The sequence below is a fragment of the Oncorhynchus mykiss genome, chromosome 26 (genome assembly GCF_013265735.2).
Source record: "Oncorhynchus mykiss isolate Arlee chromosome 26, USDA_OmykA_1.1, whole genome shotgun sequence".
NCBI classification, from domain to species: domain Eukaryota; kingdom Metazoa; phylum Chordata; class Actinopteri; order Salmoniformes; family Salmonidae; genus Oncorhynchus; species Oncorhynchus mykiss.
In genome coordinates this window covers 44197663-44216075 of record NC_048590.1, presented here as the reverse complement: position 1 = coordinate 44216075, position 18413 = coordinate 44197663, and the positions used below count along the sequence as shown (strand labels likewise).

The following is an 18413-nucleotide window of genomic DNA, read 5'->3' as shown; positions in this document are numbered from 1 at the left end:
CTGCAGCTTGCCTCTAAGGCCAAAACCATCAGCTTTTCCTCCTGGATGGAACAGTTAGATTTGGCTCGGAATCTTGTTAGTAAAGCTCTCTTGGCTGACCGGCTGAAAAGAGAGGGGCATGTTGTTCACTCACTCCTCTGTTTCTGTGTTAATTTCTTGGTTACACTATTTTCCTCACTCACCTTCTTGCTCTCTCTAGCTGCCTCTCTCAAACACACACACATGGTAATTTGAACGATCGTGGGGCCGTGACTCGTGTCCTGTAATATAGGTATCTTATTGATACCGGCTCAGTTTCCTACTGTAGGCAGTTGGCTGCCTAGTGATTGCAACATTGGAATTGTGAATAGATGGCCACAATGTTTAGTTTCAAAGTGCTACTGAATAAGCTCATCTGAAATGCACCAATTACACATGATCCACATGACTCTACTATATCAATCCAACACAAATCTTTATACTATACATGACACGGCCGGCATATGTTGGTCTGGTCTAGGGCAGCATCAGAACTGCTGGGACCAGGCCTGAATAACACAATTTGCCTCTAATTTTCTTGCATTTGCAGCGGACCTTTTCCTGCTCAAAGTGAGCCGCTGCTGTTGGAAGTCCAAACTGTCCAACTCCTTGGAGCAGCTTAATGTGCATCAGCCTCGTTACTGTCTCTTCGAGAAGGAGCAATCTGGAAGCCATCGGCCTCGTTACTGTCTCTTCGAGAAGGAGCGATCTGGAAGCCATCGGCCTCGTTACTGTCTCTTCGAGAAGGAGCGATCTGGAAGCCATCGGCCTCGTTACTGTCTCTTCGAGAAGGAGCGATCTGGAAGCCATCGGTCTCGTTACTGTGTCTTCGAGAAGGAGCGATCTGGAAGCCATCGGCCTCGTTACTGTGTCTTCGAGAAGGAGCGATCTGGAAGCCATCGGCCTCGTTACTGTGTCTTCGAGCAGGAGCGATCTGGAAGCCATCGACCTCGTTACTGTGTCTTCGAGAAGGAGCGATCTGGAAGCCATCGACCTCGTTACTGTGTCTTCGAGAAGGAGCGATCTGGAAGCCATCGGCCTCGTTACTGTGTCTTCGAGCAGGAGCGATCTGGAAGCCATCGGCCTCGTTACTGTGTCTTCGAGAAGGAGCGATCTGGAAGCCATCGGCCTCGTTACTGTGTCTTCGAGAAGGAGCGATCTGGAAGCCATCGGCCTCGTTACTGTGTCTTCGAGAAGGAGCGATCTGGAAGCCATCGGCCTCGTTACTGTGTCTTCGAGAAGGAGCGATCTGGAAGCCATCGGCCTCGTTACTGTCTCTTCGAGAAGGAGCGATCTGGAAGCCATCGGCCTCGTTACTGTGTCTTCGAGCAGGAGCGATCTGGAAGCCATCGGCCTCGTTACTGTGTCTTCGAGCAGGAGCGATCTGGAAGCCATCGGCCTCGTTACTGTGTCTTCGAGAAGGAGCAATCTGGAAGCCATCGGCCTCGTTACTGTGTCTTCGAGAAGGAGCGATCTGGAAGCCATCAGCCTCGTTACTGTGTCTTCGAGAAGGAGCGATCTGGAAGCCATCTTTACTCTGTTTTGGAGAAAGAATCCCCTCTCGGGCTCAGTGAAACGGGCATAATCAACAGAATCTGGGCTAGAGGTCGACCAATGAATTATGATTTTTCAACGCCGATACCAATTATTGGAGGACCAAAAAAGCTGATACCGATTAATCGGCCAATTTAAAAAATATATATACATTTTTTTTTATTTTTTGTAATAATGACAATTACAACAATACTGAATGAATACTTATTTTAACTTCATATAATACATCAATAAAATCAATTTAGCCTCAAATAAATGATACATGTTCAATTTGGTTTAAATAATGCAAAACAAAGTGTTGGAGAAGAAAGTAAAAGTGCAATATGTGCCATGTAAGAAAGCTAACGTTTAAGTTCCTTGCTCAGAACATCAGAACATTAAAGCTGGTGGTTCCTTTTAACATGAGTATTCAATATTCCCAGGTAAGAAGTTTTAGGTTGTAGTTATAGGACTATTTCCCTCTATACCATTTGTATTTCATTAACCTTTGACTATTGGATGTTCTTATAGGCACTTTAGTATTGCCAGTGTAACAGTATAGCTTCCGTCCCTCTCCTCGCTCCTCCCTGGGCTCGAACCAGGAACACAACGACAACAGCCACCTTCGAAGCAGTGTTACCCATGCAGAGCAAGGGGAATAACCACTCCAAGTCTCAGAGCGAGTGACGTTTGAAACGCTATTATCGCGCACCCCGCTAACTAGCTAGCCATTTCACTTTGGTTACACCAGCCTCATCTCGGGAGTTGATAGGCTTGAAGTCATAAACAGCGCAATGCTTGGCGCACAACGAAGAGCTTTTGAATGAATGCTTACGAGCCTGCTGCTGCCTATCACCGCTCAGTCAAATACTTGTATGCTCAGTAAGATTCTATGCAATGCAGGACACGCTAGATAAACTAGTAATATCATCAACCATGTGTAGTTAACTAGTGATTATGATTGATCGTTTTTTATAAGGTAAGTTTAATGCTAGCTAGCAACTTACCTTGGCTTACTGCATTTGCGTAACAGGCAGTCTCCTCGTGGAGTGCAACGAGAGGCAGGTGGTTATAGAGTTGGACTAGTTAACTGTAAGGTTGCAAGATTGCGGGCTGACAAGGTGAAAATCTGTCGTTCTGCCCCTGAACGAGGCAGTTAACCCACCGTTCTAGGCCATCATTGAAAATAAGAATGTGTTCTTAACTGACTTGCCTGGTTAAATAAAGGTGTAAAAAAAAAAGTGTCCAAAAATATAGATCTCCGATTGTTATGAAAACTTGAAATCGGCCCTAAATAATCGGCCATTCCAATGAATCTGGTTCCTCTCTAGGTTTCTTCCTAGGTTTTGGCCTTTCTAGGGAGTTTTTCCTAGCCACCGTGCTTCTTCACCTGCATTGCTTGCTGTTTGGGGTTTTAGGCTGGGTTTCTGTACAGCACTTTGAGATATCAGCTGATGTACGAAGGGCTATATAAAATAAATTTGATTGAATCTGTCGATCTCTAATCTGGGCAAATGTTGCCCAGTCTGGGTGTACTTAGCTGGTCCCTGATGGGAACCTCACATCTTTTGCGTGAGTGAAAATAGAAACACACATGAATTTCCCAGCAGCCTGAGGATTCATTAACCCATGCAGTTTATTTGCCTTTGAAGTTAGAGCATGTCGACTGGCATTTCTATCAATTAATAAAAAGCATTAGGCATTGGGCCTGCAACTTTTTGGCTGACTTTATCGGCTTTTCATTAATTTTGTTGGGTCCAAAAGCCAGCATTTTCTGGCTAACGGAAACCCTGGCGCACACCCTCAAACACACACACACCCAATCGCACACCTCCTTCAACCCTCCGCCTCCTTAGCTGGGCCTAAGTCTACAGCGTAATTTCATGGGTAAATTTACATGCACCTGCTCACCTTCCACATATTTAGCCATGCCTAACTGTACCGCGTGTTGCGTGTTACATCTTAGCTTGTGGTGAGTTGTGTAAGCCTTTGATTCACCCCCATGCATTCCACACTTTCTTGGAGTTCTCAGAGTTCATTCTAAAAGGCCAAACAAAGCAGAACGTGATGTTGAGGGCAGTCTCAGCGAACACGTTGTACAGCACTCCCTTCCTCTCTGCCTCGCCTGCCTTTGCACGCACACACACACACACACACGGGGTGCGCAGCTGTTTTGTCTCCTCTGCAACTTTCGCCATCAAAGGGGACTAGCCTTTCGAAACCTTTGAGGCCCAGCCTTTAGGTCACGTATCAAATATGTTTCCATTTTGTCGGGCAGACTTCACCGCATACCTGACACACAGCACCCCGAAGATCGGGTTCCCTGAGGTTTGCTCTCGCCATGGGAAAGCCTGCCAAGAGTGGAGGAGGAGGAGTGGGAGAATGAAATGTAGGGCTGTCCTCTCGCTACCTCTGTCCTCCACCCATCCATCCCTTATTTTTATCTCAATGCTCTGGCTTTAGTTTTTATAGGGCAGAACTGATGCCTGAAGTGTGTGTGTCAGTGTGCCCGGCAGACAGCTGCCCCGGCAGACAGCTGCCCCGGCCGCAGCACTGGCAGCCAGGCTTTAAAGTGACATGATCCTCCCCTATTCGGCCTGCTGCCTCTCACTACGAGCCTAGAGACTAAGCTATATAGCAACGTAGCTTAGCTACATAGTGTATATATAAGTATAGCTCTGTACACAAGTCTGGATTTAACTACACAGCTCTCCTTTCACTGTGTAAACTCATCTCAACTCTAACTGATGTGCTGATAAGAGTAGATGTTTAATGTCAGTCGGATTTTATAAGGGTTAAGTATATCAGTGTTTGGTAAATAAGAATTACAGTCTCTAGAAGCTTATTTCATGACATCCTCTGTAGCTCAATTGGCAGAGCCTGGTGCTTGTTACTGCAAGATAGAGGATGCAATTCCTGGAACCATCCATACATAAAATGTATGCCAGCATGACTAAGTCGCGTCGGGCTAAAAGCCTCTGCTAAATGGCATGTATTATTATATTGCATTGTTTACGTATTACATTGTAAACTTTCTGTTATGTCGTGTTGTACAGTGATGTCATGTTGGGTTAGATAGGAGATATTGTCTCCTTCTTGTGCAGTGATGTTAGGAGGAGGTATCGTCTCCTTGTTGTACAGTGATGTTAGATAGGAGGAGGTATCGTCTCCTTGTTGTGCAGTGATGTTAGATAGGAGGAGGTATCGTCTCCTTGTTGTGCAGTGATGTTAGATAGGAGGAGGTATCGTCTCCTTGTTGTACAGTGATGTTAGATGGGAGGAGCTATCGTCTCGTGGTACAGTAATGTTAGATGGGAGGTATCGTCTCCTTGTTGTGCAGTGATGTTAGATGGGGGAGGTATCGTCTCCTTGTTGTACAGTGATGTTAGATGGGAGGAGCTGTCGTCTCGTGGTACAGTAATGTTAGATGGGAGGTATCGTCTCCTTGTTGTGCAGTGATGTTAGATGGGAGGTATCGTCTCCTTGTTGTACAGTGATGTAGTCTGGGTCAGATATCTCAGAGGAGGATGATGATGGTGGTAGTCTGGGTCAGATATCTCCTAGGAGGATGACAACGGTGGTAGTCTGGGTCAGATATCTCCTAGGAGGATGACGACGGTGGTAGTCTGGGTCAGATATCTCCTAGGAGGATGATGACGGTGGTAGTCTGGGTCAGATATCTCCTAGGAGGATGACGACGGTGGTAGTCTGGGTCAGATATCTCCTAGGAGGATGACGACGGTGGTAGTCTGGGTCAGATATCTCCTAGGAGGATGACGACGGTGGTAGTCTGGGTCAGATATCTCTTAGGAGGATGACGACGGTGGTAGTCTGGGTCAGATATCTCCTAGGAGGATGACGATGGTAGTAATCTGGGTCAGATATCTCCTAGGAGGATGACGATGGTAGTCATCTGGGTCAGATATCTCCTAGGAGGATGACGATGGTGGTAATCTGGGTCAGATATCTCCTAGGAGGATGACGACGGTGGCAGTCTGGGTCAGATATCTCCTAGGAGGATGACGACGGTGGTAGTCTGGGTCAGATATCTCCTAGGAGGATGACGACGGTGGTAGTCTGGGTCAGATATCTCCTAGGAGGATGACGACGGTGGTAGTCTGGGTCAGATATCTCCTAGGAGGATGACGACGGTGGTAGTCTGGGTCAGATATCTCCTAGGAGGATGATGACGGTAGTAGTCTGGGTCAGATATCTCCTAGGAGGATGACGATGGTATTAATCTGGGTCAGATATGATGACGATGGTAGTAATCTGGGTCAGATATCTCCTAGGAGGATGACGATGGTAATAATCTGGGTCAGATATCTCCTAGGAGGATGACGATGGTAGTCATCTGGGTCAGATATCTCCTAGGAGGAGGGCGACGGTGGTAGTCTGGGTCAGATATCTCCTAGGAGGAGGACGACGGTGGTAGTCTGGGTCAGATATCTCCTAGGAGGATGACGATGGTAGTAATCTGGGTCAGATATCTCCTAGGAGGATGACGATGGTAATAATCTGGGTCAGATATCTCCTAGGAGGATGACGATGGTAGTAATCTGGGTCTGATCTATTAACCTTATTTTGTTTCTTTCCTTTTTTTTCACCCACTTTCCTTCATCTCCTTGTCCACAACTATCGGTTTGTCTATCCCCCCCATCTTCTCTCTCTCTCTCTCTCTCTGTGTCCTAACCTCCTTCCTATCCAGGTATGGAGTGACCCCAGAGAACATCATCCTGTACGGTCAGAGCATCGGCACGGTACCCACGGTGGATTTGGCGGCGCGCTACGAGTGTGCCGCCGTCATCCTGCACTCACCTCTTATGTCCGGCCTGCGAGTGGCCTTCCCTGACACGCGCAAGACCTACTGCTTCGACGCCTTCCCCAGGTGGGTTATTATGGGGTGAGATGGTGAGATAGTGGGTCGGCGGAAATAGATGGAGTCTAGGGACAGAGGGATGTTGGATGTGTTAGCTTTCCTGGCCTGTTGTCTTTGACTGAATGACAGTTGATATACAGCCATGTGGCAAAGCCCTGATTTGGATTTTGGGTAGGTAGTGTTATCTCTCTCCTGCAGGGTGCTGAGGGAATGTTAACCTGTTGCGACGAGCAAACCCGGATCCGGGATCCTATTTATAGCCTCAAGCTCATTACCATAACGCAACGTTAACTATTCATGAAAATCGCAAATGAAATAAAATAAATATATTAGCTCTCAAGCTTAGCCTTTTGTTAACAACACTGTCATCTCAGATTTTCAAATTATGCTTTTGAACCATAGCTAAACAAGCATTTGTGTAACGGTATTGATAGCCTAGCATAGGATTATCCCTGGCATTCAGCATGCAACATTTTCACAAAAACAAGAAAAGCATTCAAATAAAATCATTTACCTTTGAAGAACTTCAGATGTTTTCAATGAGGAGACTCTGTTAGATAGCAAATGTTCAGTTTTTCCAAAAATATTATTTGTGTAGGACAAATCGCTCCGTTTTGTTCTTCACGTTTGGCTGAGAAAAAAACCCGAAAATTCAGTCATAACAACAGCAAACTTTTTTCCAAATTAACTCCATAATATCGACAGAAACATGGCAAACGTTGTTTAGAATCAATCCTCAAGGTGTTTTTCACAAATCTATTTGATGATAAGTCACTCCTGGCAGTTTGGTTTCTCCTCTGTTCAAAGTGGAAAAAATGTGCGCACCTGGAGATTGCGCAATAGTTTCGACGGAGGACACCCAGCGGACACCTGGTAAATGTAGTCTCTTATGGTCAATTTTCCAATGATATGCCTACAAATACGTCACAATGCTGCAAACACCTTGGGGAAACGACAAAGTGTAGGCTCTCTCCTTGCGCATTCACAGCCATATAAGGAGACATTGGTACACAGCGCCTCAAAAATCTGGCTCACTTCCTGTATGAAATGTAATCTTGGTTTCGCCTGTTGCATTAGTTCTGTGGCACTCACAGACAATATCTTTGCAGTTTTGGAAACGTCAGAGTGTTTTCTTTCCAAAGCTGTCAATTATATGCATAGTCGAGCATCTTTTCGTGACAAAATATCTTGTTTAAAACGGGAACGTTTTTCATCCAAAATTGAAATACTGCCCCCAGAGTTTCATGAGGTTAAGGTGCAGCCGTAGGTAGGTAGTAGCTTGCCATGCTAGCTAGCTATGAAAGGTTGGCGGCTGGGCTCACAGACCTAGTGAAAAATAGGGCTCCCAGGTCTCGGTCTCTGGCTGGCCTCTATCAGATGCCTGTATTATCCATAGGGTTTGTATTGTGTCCCCTAGTCATATTCCATGAGCAGCTACTTCCTGTGCTGCTTTATTGTAAAGGGTCGGAAAACTAGAAAATAAGTCTTGGTTATCAGATGGAGAACAAGCTATTAGGATGAGAAATACTGTACATTTGGTGCAGGTGGGAGGAACAGATAGCATCAAACTGTTAATAACCCTCAGCCCTGACTCCTGTGGAACAATGGCATCAAACTGTTATCAGCCATGAGATCTGTGGGACAGCGGGCAGAAGAGGAGGAGGAGAAGGGGGGGGGAGGGGGAGCGAGCAGAAGTTGAATCTGCAAGTGGCTCTCCTAAGCTGGTACTGCTGTAGAGGACTGCTATAGAGGCCTACAGGTAACTGCCAAAATAACGGAAACACTTGAGTAAATGAGGGTTCTGTGTTCTCTGTTATGGTGTGGAGTGCATTATCCTGGCATGGTTTAGGACCTCTCATCATCCCCTTACAGGGTTTCTGTTATGGTGTGGAGTGCATTATCCTGGCATGGTTTAGGACCTCTCATCCCCTTATAGGGTCTCTGTTATGATGTGCAGTGCATTATCCTGGCATGGTTTAGGACCTCTCATCATCCCCTTATAGGGTCTCTGTTATGGTGTGGAGTGCAATATCCTGGCATTGTTTAGGACCTCACATCATCCCCTTATAGGGTCTCTCTTATGATATGCAGTGCATTATCCTGGCATGGTTTAGGACCTCTCATCCCCTTAGAGGGTCTCTGTTAGAGTGCCTTGCAGAAGTATTCATCCCCCTTGGCATTTTTCCTATTTTGTTGCATTACAACCTGTATGAAAGCTTCGTGGAATCTGTGTGGGTAGCTGGACAAGTAGGATGACTGACAGTGAAGGTGAACAGGTGAACGTGTCAGGTGACAGAGGAATGGATGAGACTGAGGCAGGAATTCCTTTAACCATAAAGTGGTATATTTACTGAGTAGTCTGTGCTGCATCACAAAGGAAACAGAATAACATGTATCCAATCAAACTCATAATCACAAAGATCAAGTCATAACAATCATTCATTATTAACATAATTAGGGAATTCAACAATCCAGTTCATTAAGAAGTCAATAGGAATCATCCTTGAGTCATTTATGCTCGTAACTATTTATCATAATCATGAGAAGAAGAATACAGTGATCAATCTATAATCCCCATTAGTTTGATATCAGAATCGATCAGTTCAGCAAACAATGACGTTTCATATTTCACCCTTTCAAGTGTCTTCGTGTGTACATGTAATTTCATTACATATTAAGCATATATCGATGGCATAATTGGCCTGTGATGATCCGTAGGGCCGTGATCATTGACCATTCACATTACACAAATCAAATCAAATTTTATTTGTCACATACACATGGTTAGCAGATGTTAATGCGAGTGTAGCGAAATGCTTGTGCTTCTAGTTCCGACAATGCAGTAATAACCAACAAGTAATCTAACTAACAATTCCAAAACTACTGTCTTGTACACAGTGTAAGGGGATAAAGAATATGTACATAAGGATATATGAATGAGTGATGGTACAGAGCAGCATAGGCAAGATACAGTAGATGGTATCGAGTGCAGTATATACATATGAGATGAGTATGTAAACAAAGTGGCATAGTTAAAGTGGCTAGTGATACATGTATTACATAAGGATACAGTCGATGATATAGAGTACAGTATGCATATGAGATGAATAATGTAGGGTAAGTAACATTATATAAGGTAGCATTGTTTAAAGTGGCTAGTGATATATTTACATCATTTCCCATCAATTCCCATTATTAAAGTGGCTGGAGTTGAGTCAGTGTCAGTGTGTTGGCAGCAGCCACTCAATGTTAGTGGTGGCTGTTTAACAGTCTGATGGCCTTCAGATAGAAGCTGTTTTTCAGTCTCTCGGTCCCAGCTTTGATGCACCTGTACTGACCTCGCCTTCTGGATGATAGCGGGGTGAACAGGCAGTGGCTCGGGTGGTTGATGTCCTTGATGATCTTTATGGCCTTCCTGTGACATCGGGTGGTGTAGGTGTCCTGGAGGGCAGGTAGTTTGCCCCCGGTTGCCCCCGGTTGAGCCTTACGGTTGAGGGCGGAGCAGTTGCCGTACCAGGCGGTGATACAGCCCGCCAGGATGCTCTCGATTGTGCATCTGTAGAAGTTTGTGAGTGCTTTTGGTGACAAGCCAAATTTCTTCAGCCTCCTGAGGTTGAAGAGGCGCTGCTGCGCCTTCTTCACAATGCTGTCTGTGTGAGTGGACCAATTCAGTTTGTCTGTGATGTGTATGCCGAGGAACTTAAAACTTGCTACCCTCTCCACTACTGTTCCATCGATGTGGATAGGGGGGTGTTCCCTCTGCTGTTTCCTGAAGTCCACAATCATCTCCTTAGTTTTGTTGACGTTGAGTGTGAGGTTATTTTCCTGACACCACACTCCGAGGGCCCTCACCTCCTCTCTGTAGGCCGTCTCGTCGTTGTTGGTAATCAAGCCTACCACTGTCGTGTCGTCCGCAAACTTGATGATTGAGTTGGAGGCGTGCGTGGCCACGCAGTCGTGGGTGAACAGGGAGTACAGGAGAGGGCTCAGAACGCACCCTTGTGGGGCCCCAGTGTTGAGGATCAGCGGGGAGGAGATGTTGTTGCCTACCCTCACCACCTGGGGGCGGCCCGTCAGGAAGTCCAGTACCCAGTTGCACAGGGCGGGGTCGAGACCCAGGGTCTCGAGCTTGATGACGAGCTTGGAGGGTACTATGGTGTTGAATGCCGAGCTGTAGTCAATGAACAGCATTCTCATAGGTTTGAAGCGTGCGCTCCAAGCCGCACTCCGCGTTAATAACTATAAACAATAACTGAATGGCCCACTCTCCTGATCGCAACAGATAGTTCAGATGAAAGGTAACAGAGTCGGTGGACTTAACGTGGATTCATGGACGCACAGAACTTCTGGATTAGACTGAGTTAAGGAAGAGAAAGCAGCGAGATGGGCGATGGCGATTTCCTCCTTTTATGGAGTTGAGATCTGTGGGATATTTCCACCTGACCTAATTAAAGCACTCCTGGCCCAGCTGAGCAAGTGGCCTTGAATTAAAAGATTCTTCCACCAACTCTATGGGCCTTTTCTACACTGTAATTGAAATTGATTTCTATTTGGATTTCATGTAATGGACATACACAAAATCATCCAAATTGGTGTAGTGAAATTAAAAAATACGATTTCAAAAAAATGATGAAAAGTGGTGCGTGCATATGTATTCACCTCCTTTTCTCTGAAGCCCCCTGGTGCAACCAATTACCTTCATAAGTGGCATAATTAATTAAATAGATTGCACACAGGTGGACTTTAAGTGTCACATGATCTCAGTGTGTATATATATACACCTGTTCTGAAAGGCCCCTGAGTCTGCAACACCACTAAGCAATGGGCACCACCAAGCAAGTGGCACCATGAAGACCAAGGAGCTCTCCAAACAGGTCAGGGACAAAGTTCAGGGTTGGGTTATAAAAAAATATCCGAGACTTTGAACATCCCACGAAGCACCATTAATTCCATTATTAAAAAATGTAAATAATATGGCACCATAACAAACCTGCCAAGAGAGGGACACCCACCAAACCTCACGGACCAGGCAAGGAGGGCATTAATCAGAGAGGCAACAAAAAGACCAAAGATAACCCTGAAGGAGCTGCAAAGCTCCACAGAGCTGGACTTTACAGAAGAGTGGCCAGAAAAAAATAAACAAACACTTTTGGTGTTCCCCAAAAGGCGTGTGGGAGACTCCCCAAACATATGGAAGGTGGTACTCTGGTCAGATGAGACTAAAATTGAGCTTTTTGGCCATCAAGGAAAAAGCTATGTCTGACGCAAACCCAACACCTCTCCTCACCCCGAGAACACCCTCCTCACCCCGAGAATACCATCCCCACAGTGAAACATGGTGGTGGCAGCATCATGCTGTGGGGATGTCTTTCATCGGCAGGGACTGGGAAATTGGTCAGAATTGAAGGAATGATGGATGGCGCTAAATACAGGGAAATCCTTGAAGGAAACCCATTTCAGAGGTTCACCTTCCAGCAGGACAATTACCCTAAGCATACTACTAAAGCAACACTCGAGTGGTTTAAATGGAAGCATTTAAATGTCTTGGAAAGGCCTAGTCAAAGCCCAGACCTCAATCCAATTGAGAATCTGTGGTATGACTTAAAGATTGCGGAACCCATCCAACTTGAAGGAGCTGGAGCAGTTTTGCCTTGAAGAATGGGTGAAAATCCCAGTGGCTAGATGTGCCAAGCTTATAGAGACATACCACAAGATACTTGCTGCTGTAATTACTGCAAAAGGTGGCTCTACAAAGTATTGACTTTGGAGTGGTGCATAGTTATGCGCGCTCAAGTTTTCATTTTTTTGTGTCTTATTTCTTGTTTCACAATATAAAATATTTAGCATCTTCAAAATGGTAGGCATGTTGTGTAAATCAAATGATACAAACTCCTGAAAATCTATTTTAATTCCAGGTTGTAAAGCAACAAAATAGGAAAAATGCCAAAGGGGGGTGAAAACGTTCACAAGCCACTGTATGGTGTGGGCTGCAATATCCTGGCATGGTTTAGGTCCTCTACCCCCTTAAAGGGACAGGTAAATGGCAATATGCATGCCTGTGTGTGCTTTTGTTGTTAGTCTCTGAACCCTTTGAGATTATAGTCTTATTCCACCTGGAATGTGAGGATCCTGCTTTAAAGCTACAATGCAGACATCACATCATTTCTGGGTAACAATTAAGTAAGTACCTTGCTGTGATTTGTTTTCAATTCAAATTGTCAATAATAGCATAGCAAAGAACAATTTCTGAAGCAAGAATTTTGCTTCAGTCAGTGTGTTTAAGGGAGGGGAAAAGTACCTGTAATTGGGGAAAGAGGTTTGGAAGTCTCCTATTGGTATTTAAACAAATTCACCAGTCAGGTCAGAACTCCAGCTCTTACACTACAAGGGCATTACCCGCAATGTTACTATCATTCCAACCTCATTTTCTGTGTGTGTGTGTACATGCATACATTAATACCAAGAAGTATGTGGACAGCTGCTTGTCAAACATCTCATTCTAAAATCATGGGCATTAATATGGAGTTGGTCTCCCCTTTTCTGCTCTAACACCACTCTTCTAGGAAGGCTGTTCACTAGATATTGGAACATTGCTGCAGGGACATGCTTCCATTCAGACACGAGCATTAGTGAGGTCAGGCGCTGATGTTGGGCGATTAGGCCTGGCTCGCAGTCATGCTGAAACAGGAAAGGGCCTTCCCAAACTTTTGCCACAAAGCTGGAAGCACAGAATCTTCTAGAATGTCATTGTATGCTGTAGTGTTAAGATTTCCCTTCACTGGAACTAAGGGGCCCGAACCATGAAAAACAGCCCCAGATCAATATTTATCCTCCACCAAACATTAGTTTGCACTATGTATTCGGGCTTGTAACATTCTCCTGGCATCCGCCAAACCCGGATTTGTCCATCAGACTGCCAGATGGTGAAGTGTGATTCACTGGCAGCTTCAATGAATAGTACCCGCAAACACCAGTCTCAACGTCAACGTTGAAGAAACAACTCTGGGATGCTGGCCTTCTAGGCAGAGTTGCAAAGAAAAAGCCATATCTCAGACTGGCCAATAAAAAGAAAAGATTAAGATGGGCAAACAAACACTGGACAGAGTGTTGGCTTTTTCTTTGCAACTCTGCTTAGAAGGCCAGCATCCTGGAGTCGCCTCTTTACTGTTGACGTTGAGACTGGTGTTTTGCAGGTACTATTTAATGAAGCTGCCAGTTGAGGACTTGAGGCGTCTGTTTCTCAAACTAGACACTAATGTACTTGTCCTCTTGCTCAGTTGTGCACCTGGGCCTCCTACTCCTCTTTCTATTCTGGTTAGAGCCCGTTTGCACTATTTTGTGAAGGGGGTAGTACACAGCGTTGTACGAGATGTTCAGTTTCTTGGAAATTTCTTGCATGGAATAGCCTTCATTTCTCAGAACACGAATAGACTGACGAGTTTCATAAGAAAGTGCTTTGTCTAAACTGTATTTCTGATCAATTTGATATTATATCTCTATATCATATGTGTATATATCATATGTAGTGCAAATAAGGTGCGCACACCCCCTCTGTATGATATGTAGTTAATGGTTTGGCAGCGTGCTGTGTGGAGTCGGTCTCTCCACCCCTGCTGTTACTGCACCGCTACAAGACAGATGGATACAACTACTAATGCCCCCAAGGAGGTCCATTTGTCTTAATGTGTTTGTCTTCCCCACTCTCTCCCTTTTCTCTCTCTCCCTTTCCTCTTTCTCTCCCTTTTCTCCCTGTTCTCTCCCTGTTCTCTCCCTTTCCTCTTTCTCTCCCTTTCCTCCCTGTTCTCTCCCTGTTCTCTCTCTGTTTTCTCTCCCTGTTCTGTCTTTCTCTCTGCTGCGTGGGCTCTGGCTTTGTTAAAGCATTGATAAACTGTAACCCCTTCTCTCTCCCCAGCATCGACAAGGTGTCCAAGGTGGCGTCGCCGGTGCTGGTGATCCACGGCACGGAGGATGAGGTGATCGACTTCTCGCACGGCCTGGCAATGTACGAGCGCTGCCCGCGTGCCGTGGAGCCCCTGTGGGTGGAGGGCGCCGGGCACAACGACATCGAGCTCTACGCCCAGTACTTGGAGCGGCTCAAGCAGTTCATCTCCATCGAGCTGCCCACATCCTGATCTCCCTTGGCCTCCTCCAGTAAAACCTAGAGGGGGGCTGCGTATCAAGTCTAAAATGGCTTCCTTTTTTCTTTCCTTGATCTGTGCAGAGAGAAGTGGATTGGTGGAAATTTGATACCTGAAATCCACCATGTTGGTTTGTATTGTTTATCGGTGCAGATGTTGGAGAGGAGGGGAGGAAGTGTTGAGATGCTTCCCCCAGGGCTTAACCAGGTCAGGCTGAGCTGAGCCAGGCCAAGGCATCCCCGGCGCTCATATGTGGACAGGTCCCAGGTCTCTTTGCCAAGGAGCTAGGGCCCGCTCAGTATTTGCACTTGCTCTTCAATCTGGATCTGGATTTGATTCTCCTTCTCGCTCTCCCTCTCTGCCGGTGGGGATGTGATAAATTCCCTCTGCGATCTTGTTCTCCCTATTTCATCTGTTTCGCTCTCTTTTATGCTCATGATTGATTGACTTTGTATTCTTTTCTACCTGATGAAGAACAATCTGTTTTGCACCTCAGATACATGATTGATGTTCTTGCTTGTTTGTGTTTGTTAAATATTATTTTATTTTTTTTCCATTCAGGGTGAATTGAAACGAATGCACTTTTATTGTGCAGATAAGTTCAGGTAATCATACTGTATGTTCTGATGTATGTTCTTTGTTATCTTATTGACATTCCATGTGTTTCACTACACAGAATCTCATTCCCATCTTGTTTTCAAGGCAGTGTGTGACCGTGTGAGAGATGCGTGTGGTTGAAAAACGTCATTACCCAGCTCACCCCTGGGTGTCTCACCTCCTGTAACAATGCTCTTGTTAACTGGACGTCAGGTGTTTTTCCTCAACTGGGGTTTTCCAGTGAGGGACACCACCTGACCCTAATGATAACACTTGAGGGACACCATGTATCAAATAAAAACATACCTACAATGTACTGTAATGAACCAAATCAGCCCCTAGCCAGTACTGTCTCTAGACACACCTGATCAGCCCCTAGCCAATACTGTCTCTACACACACCTGATCAACCCCTAGCCAGTACTGTCTCTAGACACACCTGATCAGCCCCTAGCCAGTACTGTCTCTAGACACACCTGATCAGCCCCTAGCCAGTACTGTCTCTAGACACACCTGATCAGCCCCTAGCCAGTACTGTCTCTAGACACACCTGATCAGCCCCTAGCCAGTACTGTCTCTAGACACACCTGATCAGCCCCTAGCCAGTACTGTCTCTAGACACACCTGATCAGCCCCTAGCCAGTACTGTCTCTAGACACACCTGATCAGCCCCTAGCCAGTACTGTCTCTAGACACACCTGATCAGCCCCTAGCCAGTACTGTCTCTAGACACACCTGATCAGCCCCTAGCCAGTACTGTCTCTAGACACACCTGATCAGCCCCTAGCCAGTACTGTCTCTAGACACACCTGATCAGCCCCTAGCCAGTACTGTCTCTAGACACACCTGATCAGCCCCTAGCCAGTACTGTCTCTAGACACACCTGATCAGCCCCTAGCCAGTACTGTCTCTAGACACACCTGATCAGCCCCTAGCCAGTACTGTCTCTAGACACACCTGATCAGCCCCTAGCCAGTACTGTCTCTAGACACACCTGATCAGCCCCTAGCCAGTACTGTCTCTAGACACCCGTGTAGATCTGAAAGGAGCCGATTTGAAGCAGTATTCATGTCTTGCTGTTCGGAGGATGTTTTACCATATTGCTAAGACCTATCCATTCATTTCAGATCTGGAGGTATGTCTTGGGCGTAGGAGTTGATTTGGGATTCAGCACCAGTGTAGATGTTTTTGTTCAGAAGTTTTCCGCGAAGCCATTTTGTTTGTTCAGAATTAAGATTGTGTTTAACGTAAATGCTTTGGGTTGCTGTTTGTCAGTATGTAGCTGTTCCTTTCATTTCAAATCTTCAAATAAAGCCTTAAGTCTGTGGACATTTCACCCTAAAATTCCTGTCGACTTGAGTTGGGGAGTCTCATGGTCTGCAGGGGGACTGACTGCTGCTATGGGTTCGGTTGGAGGAATCTTCTCAATCACTGTGAAAAGATGTTTTGGGGTAATACTGATCAAAAAGGTACTTCACCTAATGCAATCTCAATGAGTCTTCACATGTAGATGAGAGATTTTTGAGCCATCTCACCACCATTTGCAGATTCTGGCTGTATCCCTTTTTGTCTGGGGGTAAAGGGGGGATTCCCCCCAACAGACCCCTTCCCTGCTCCCCATCTCGTTTCACTCCAAAGAACTCTGCAAGTGTCACCAAGACTACGTTTTGGAAGAAACACTGCATGCAAACAACTTTTCATAAAGGACATTTTGAGTGTAGAGAGAAGAAGACAGAGGAATGACTGGGTTGGAAGTCTTCTGCTAATGTTCTCAGCTGTAAAATAATAATAAACACAGAAACACTACACTGCTCAAGGAGTGTCCTTTTGGAAGGAGGGGGTATAAGTGAAGGATATGTGCGTAGCAACTTGTGATTAATGTTTTGACTGACAGTGTATTGCTGTGAGGTGATGGCTGTATTTTGCGGTCGTGGTTGGGTTTTTGTGTGACGAATAAAAGATTCTAGTGTTTTCTCGTCATAACTTACTAAGGGGCCTATGTTTTGACACAACGAGCCCTTTAACTTAACATCTAGTTTTTACTGCTCGTCTTTTTAAAGAACGAAAAACTGCTTTAGTCCCATTTATTGTTTTGATACTGACATTTTTACTATGTTATTTTCCAGTAAATGTTGATAGATTTACACTCTAATGCTGGTTTGTCAGAACCATATGTAATGTATCTATATATCCTCTATACATAATATAAAACATTGATTTAAGGGCTATTCTAGCCTACTTGAGTTTAACACTGGAGTCACAGTATGCAAATCTAATGCATAAAAAAACTAGTGGGTACAGAGGTTTCTTAGTGTTAAACTGACAAAGAAGAAGCCTTAAATGTGCTGTGCTACAGATTGTCATTCATGTTGGCTGTGTTGCTTTCAGGCAACACAGTGGATGTTTTAATGCTTAATGGAATAAAGAATGCATGGAATTACATATACTTGTCTGTTCTATTGTTTTTAAACGTATTATCTCAGTCTTCTACTGTGCTGATGTTCCTGTCAATGTTCTAGCATCCATGAAGGAGCATTTATTTGTACCTTTATTTTACACTTGAGTAAATGAGGGGTATTTTGAAAGAAGTTGCTTCTACACAGGTGTGGTTCCTGAGTTAATTAAGCAATTAACATCCCATCATGCTTAGGGTCATGTATAATAATGCCCAGTTGATTATTATTTTGTCTACCATGGCTAGAAGAGATCTGTGCCTTTGAAAGAGGGGTCTTAAAGGCTGTGTGTGTCTGTCACCAGATCTCAACTCAATTAGACACTTATGGGGCAACTTTATATTAGGAAGGTGTTTTTAGAGGCGACTAGCTCAGTTTACTAAACTCTTGTTGAATAATCGCCTCCATAGTAGCCTGGGATAGTAAGCTTTATAGCCAGTTACTAGCTTTATTATAGTTCCAGTATATCAGGTGGCGGGTAGCCTAGCGGTTAAGTGTTGGGCCAGTAACTGAAAGGTCGCTGGTTCGAATCCCAGAGCTGACTAGGTGAAAAATCGGTCTGTGTCCATGAGCAAGGCACTTAACGCTAATTGCTCCTGTAAGTCAACTGGTTAAGAGCATCTGCTAAAATGACATAAAGTACAGGGTACTGTAGGTTCTAGGCAATACTCTTTCAGTGTTAAGAAATCTCTCTAGTCCAGGGATGGCGAGGGGAAACTTGAAGCCTCTTGTGAGAGTATAGTAGCAGCGTGAGTCGTGCGAGAGTATAGTGGCAGCGTGAGCCGTGCGAGAGTAT

At 45.1% G+C, this 18413-nt stretch overlaps 1 protein-coding gene across 1 annotated transcript in view; it reads left to right on the top strand.

The window, feature by feature from the left end:
* LOC110506889 (alpha/beta hydrolase domain-containing protein 17C) overlaps positions 1–17606 on the top strand; it is a 33022-nt gene extending 15416 nt beyond the window's left edge. The window contains exons 2-3 of the mRNA XM_036963463.1: positions 6260–6439; positions 14343–17606. Coding sequence (XP_036819358.1) covers positions 6260–6439; positions 14343–14562 — 400 coding nt within the window. The 3' untranslated portion in view covers positions 14563–17606. The remainder of the gene's footprint in view (positions 1–6259; positions 6440–14342) is intronic.
* The last annotated feature ends 807 nt before the right edge of the window (positions 17607–18413 follow it).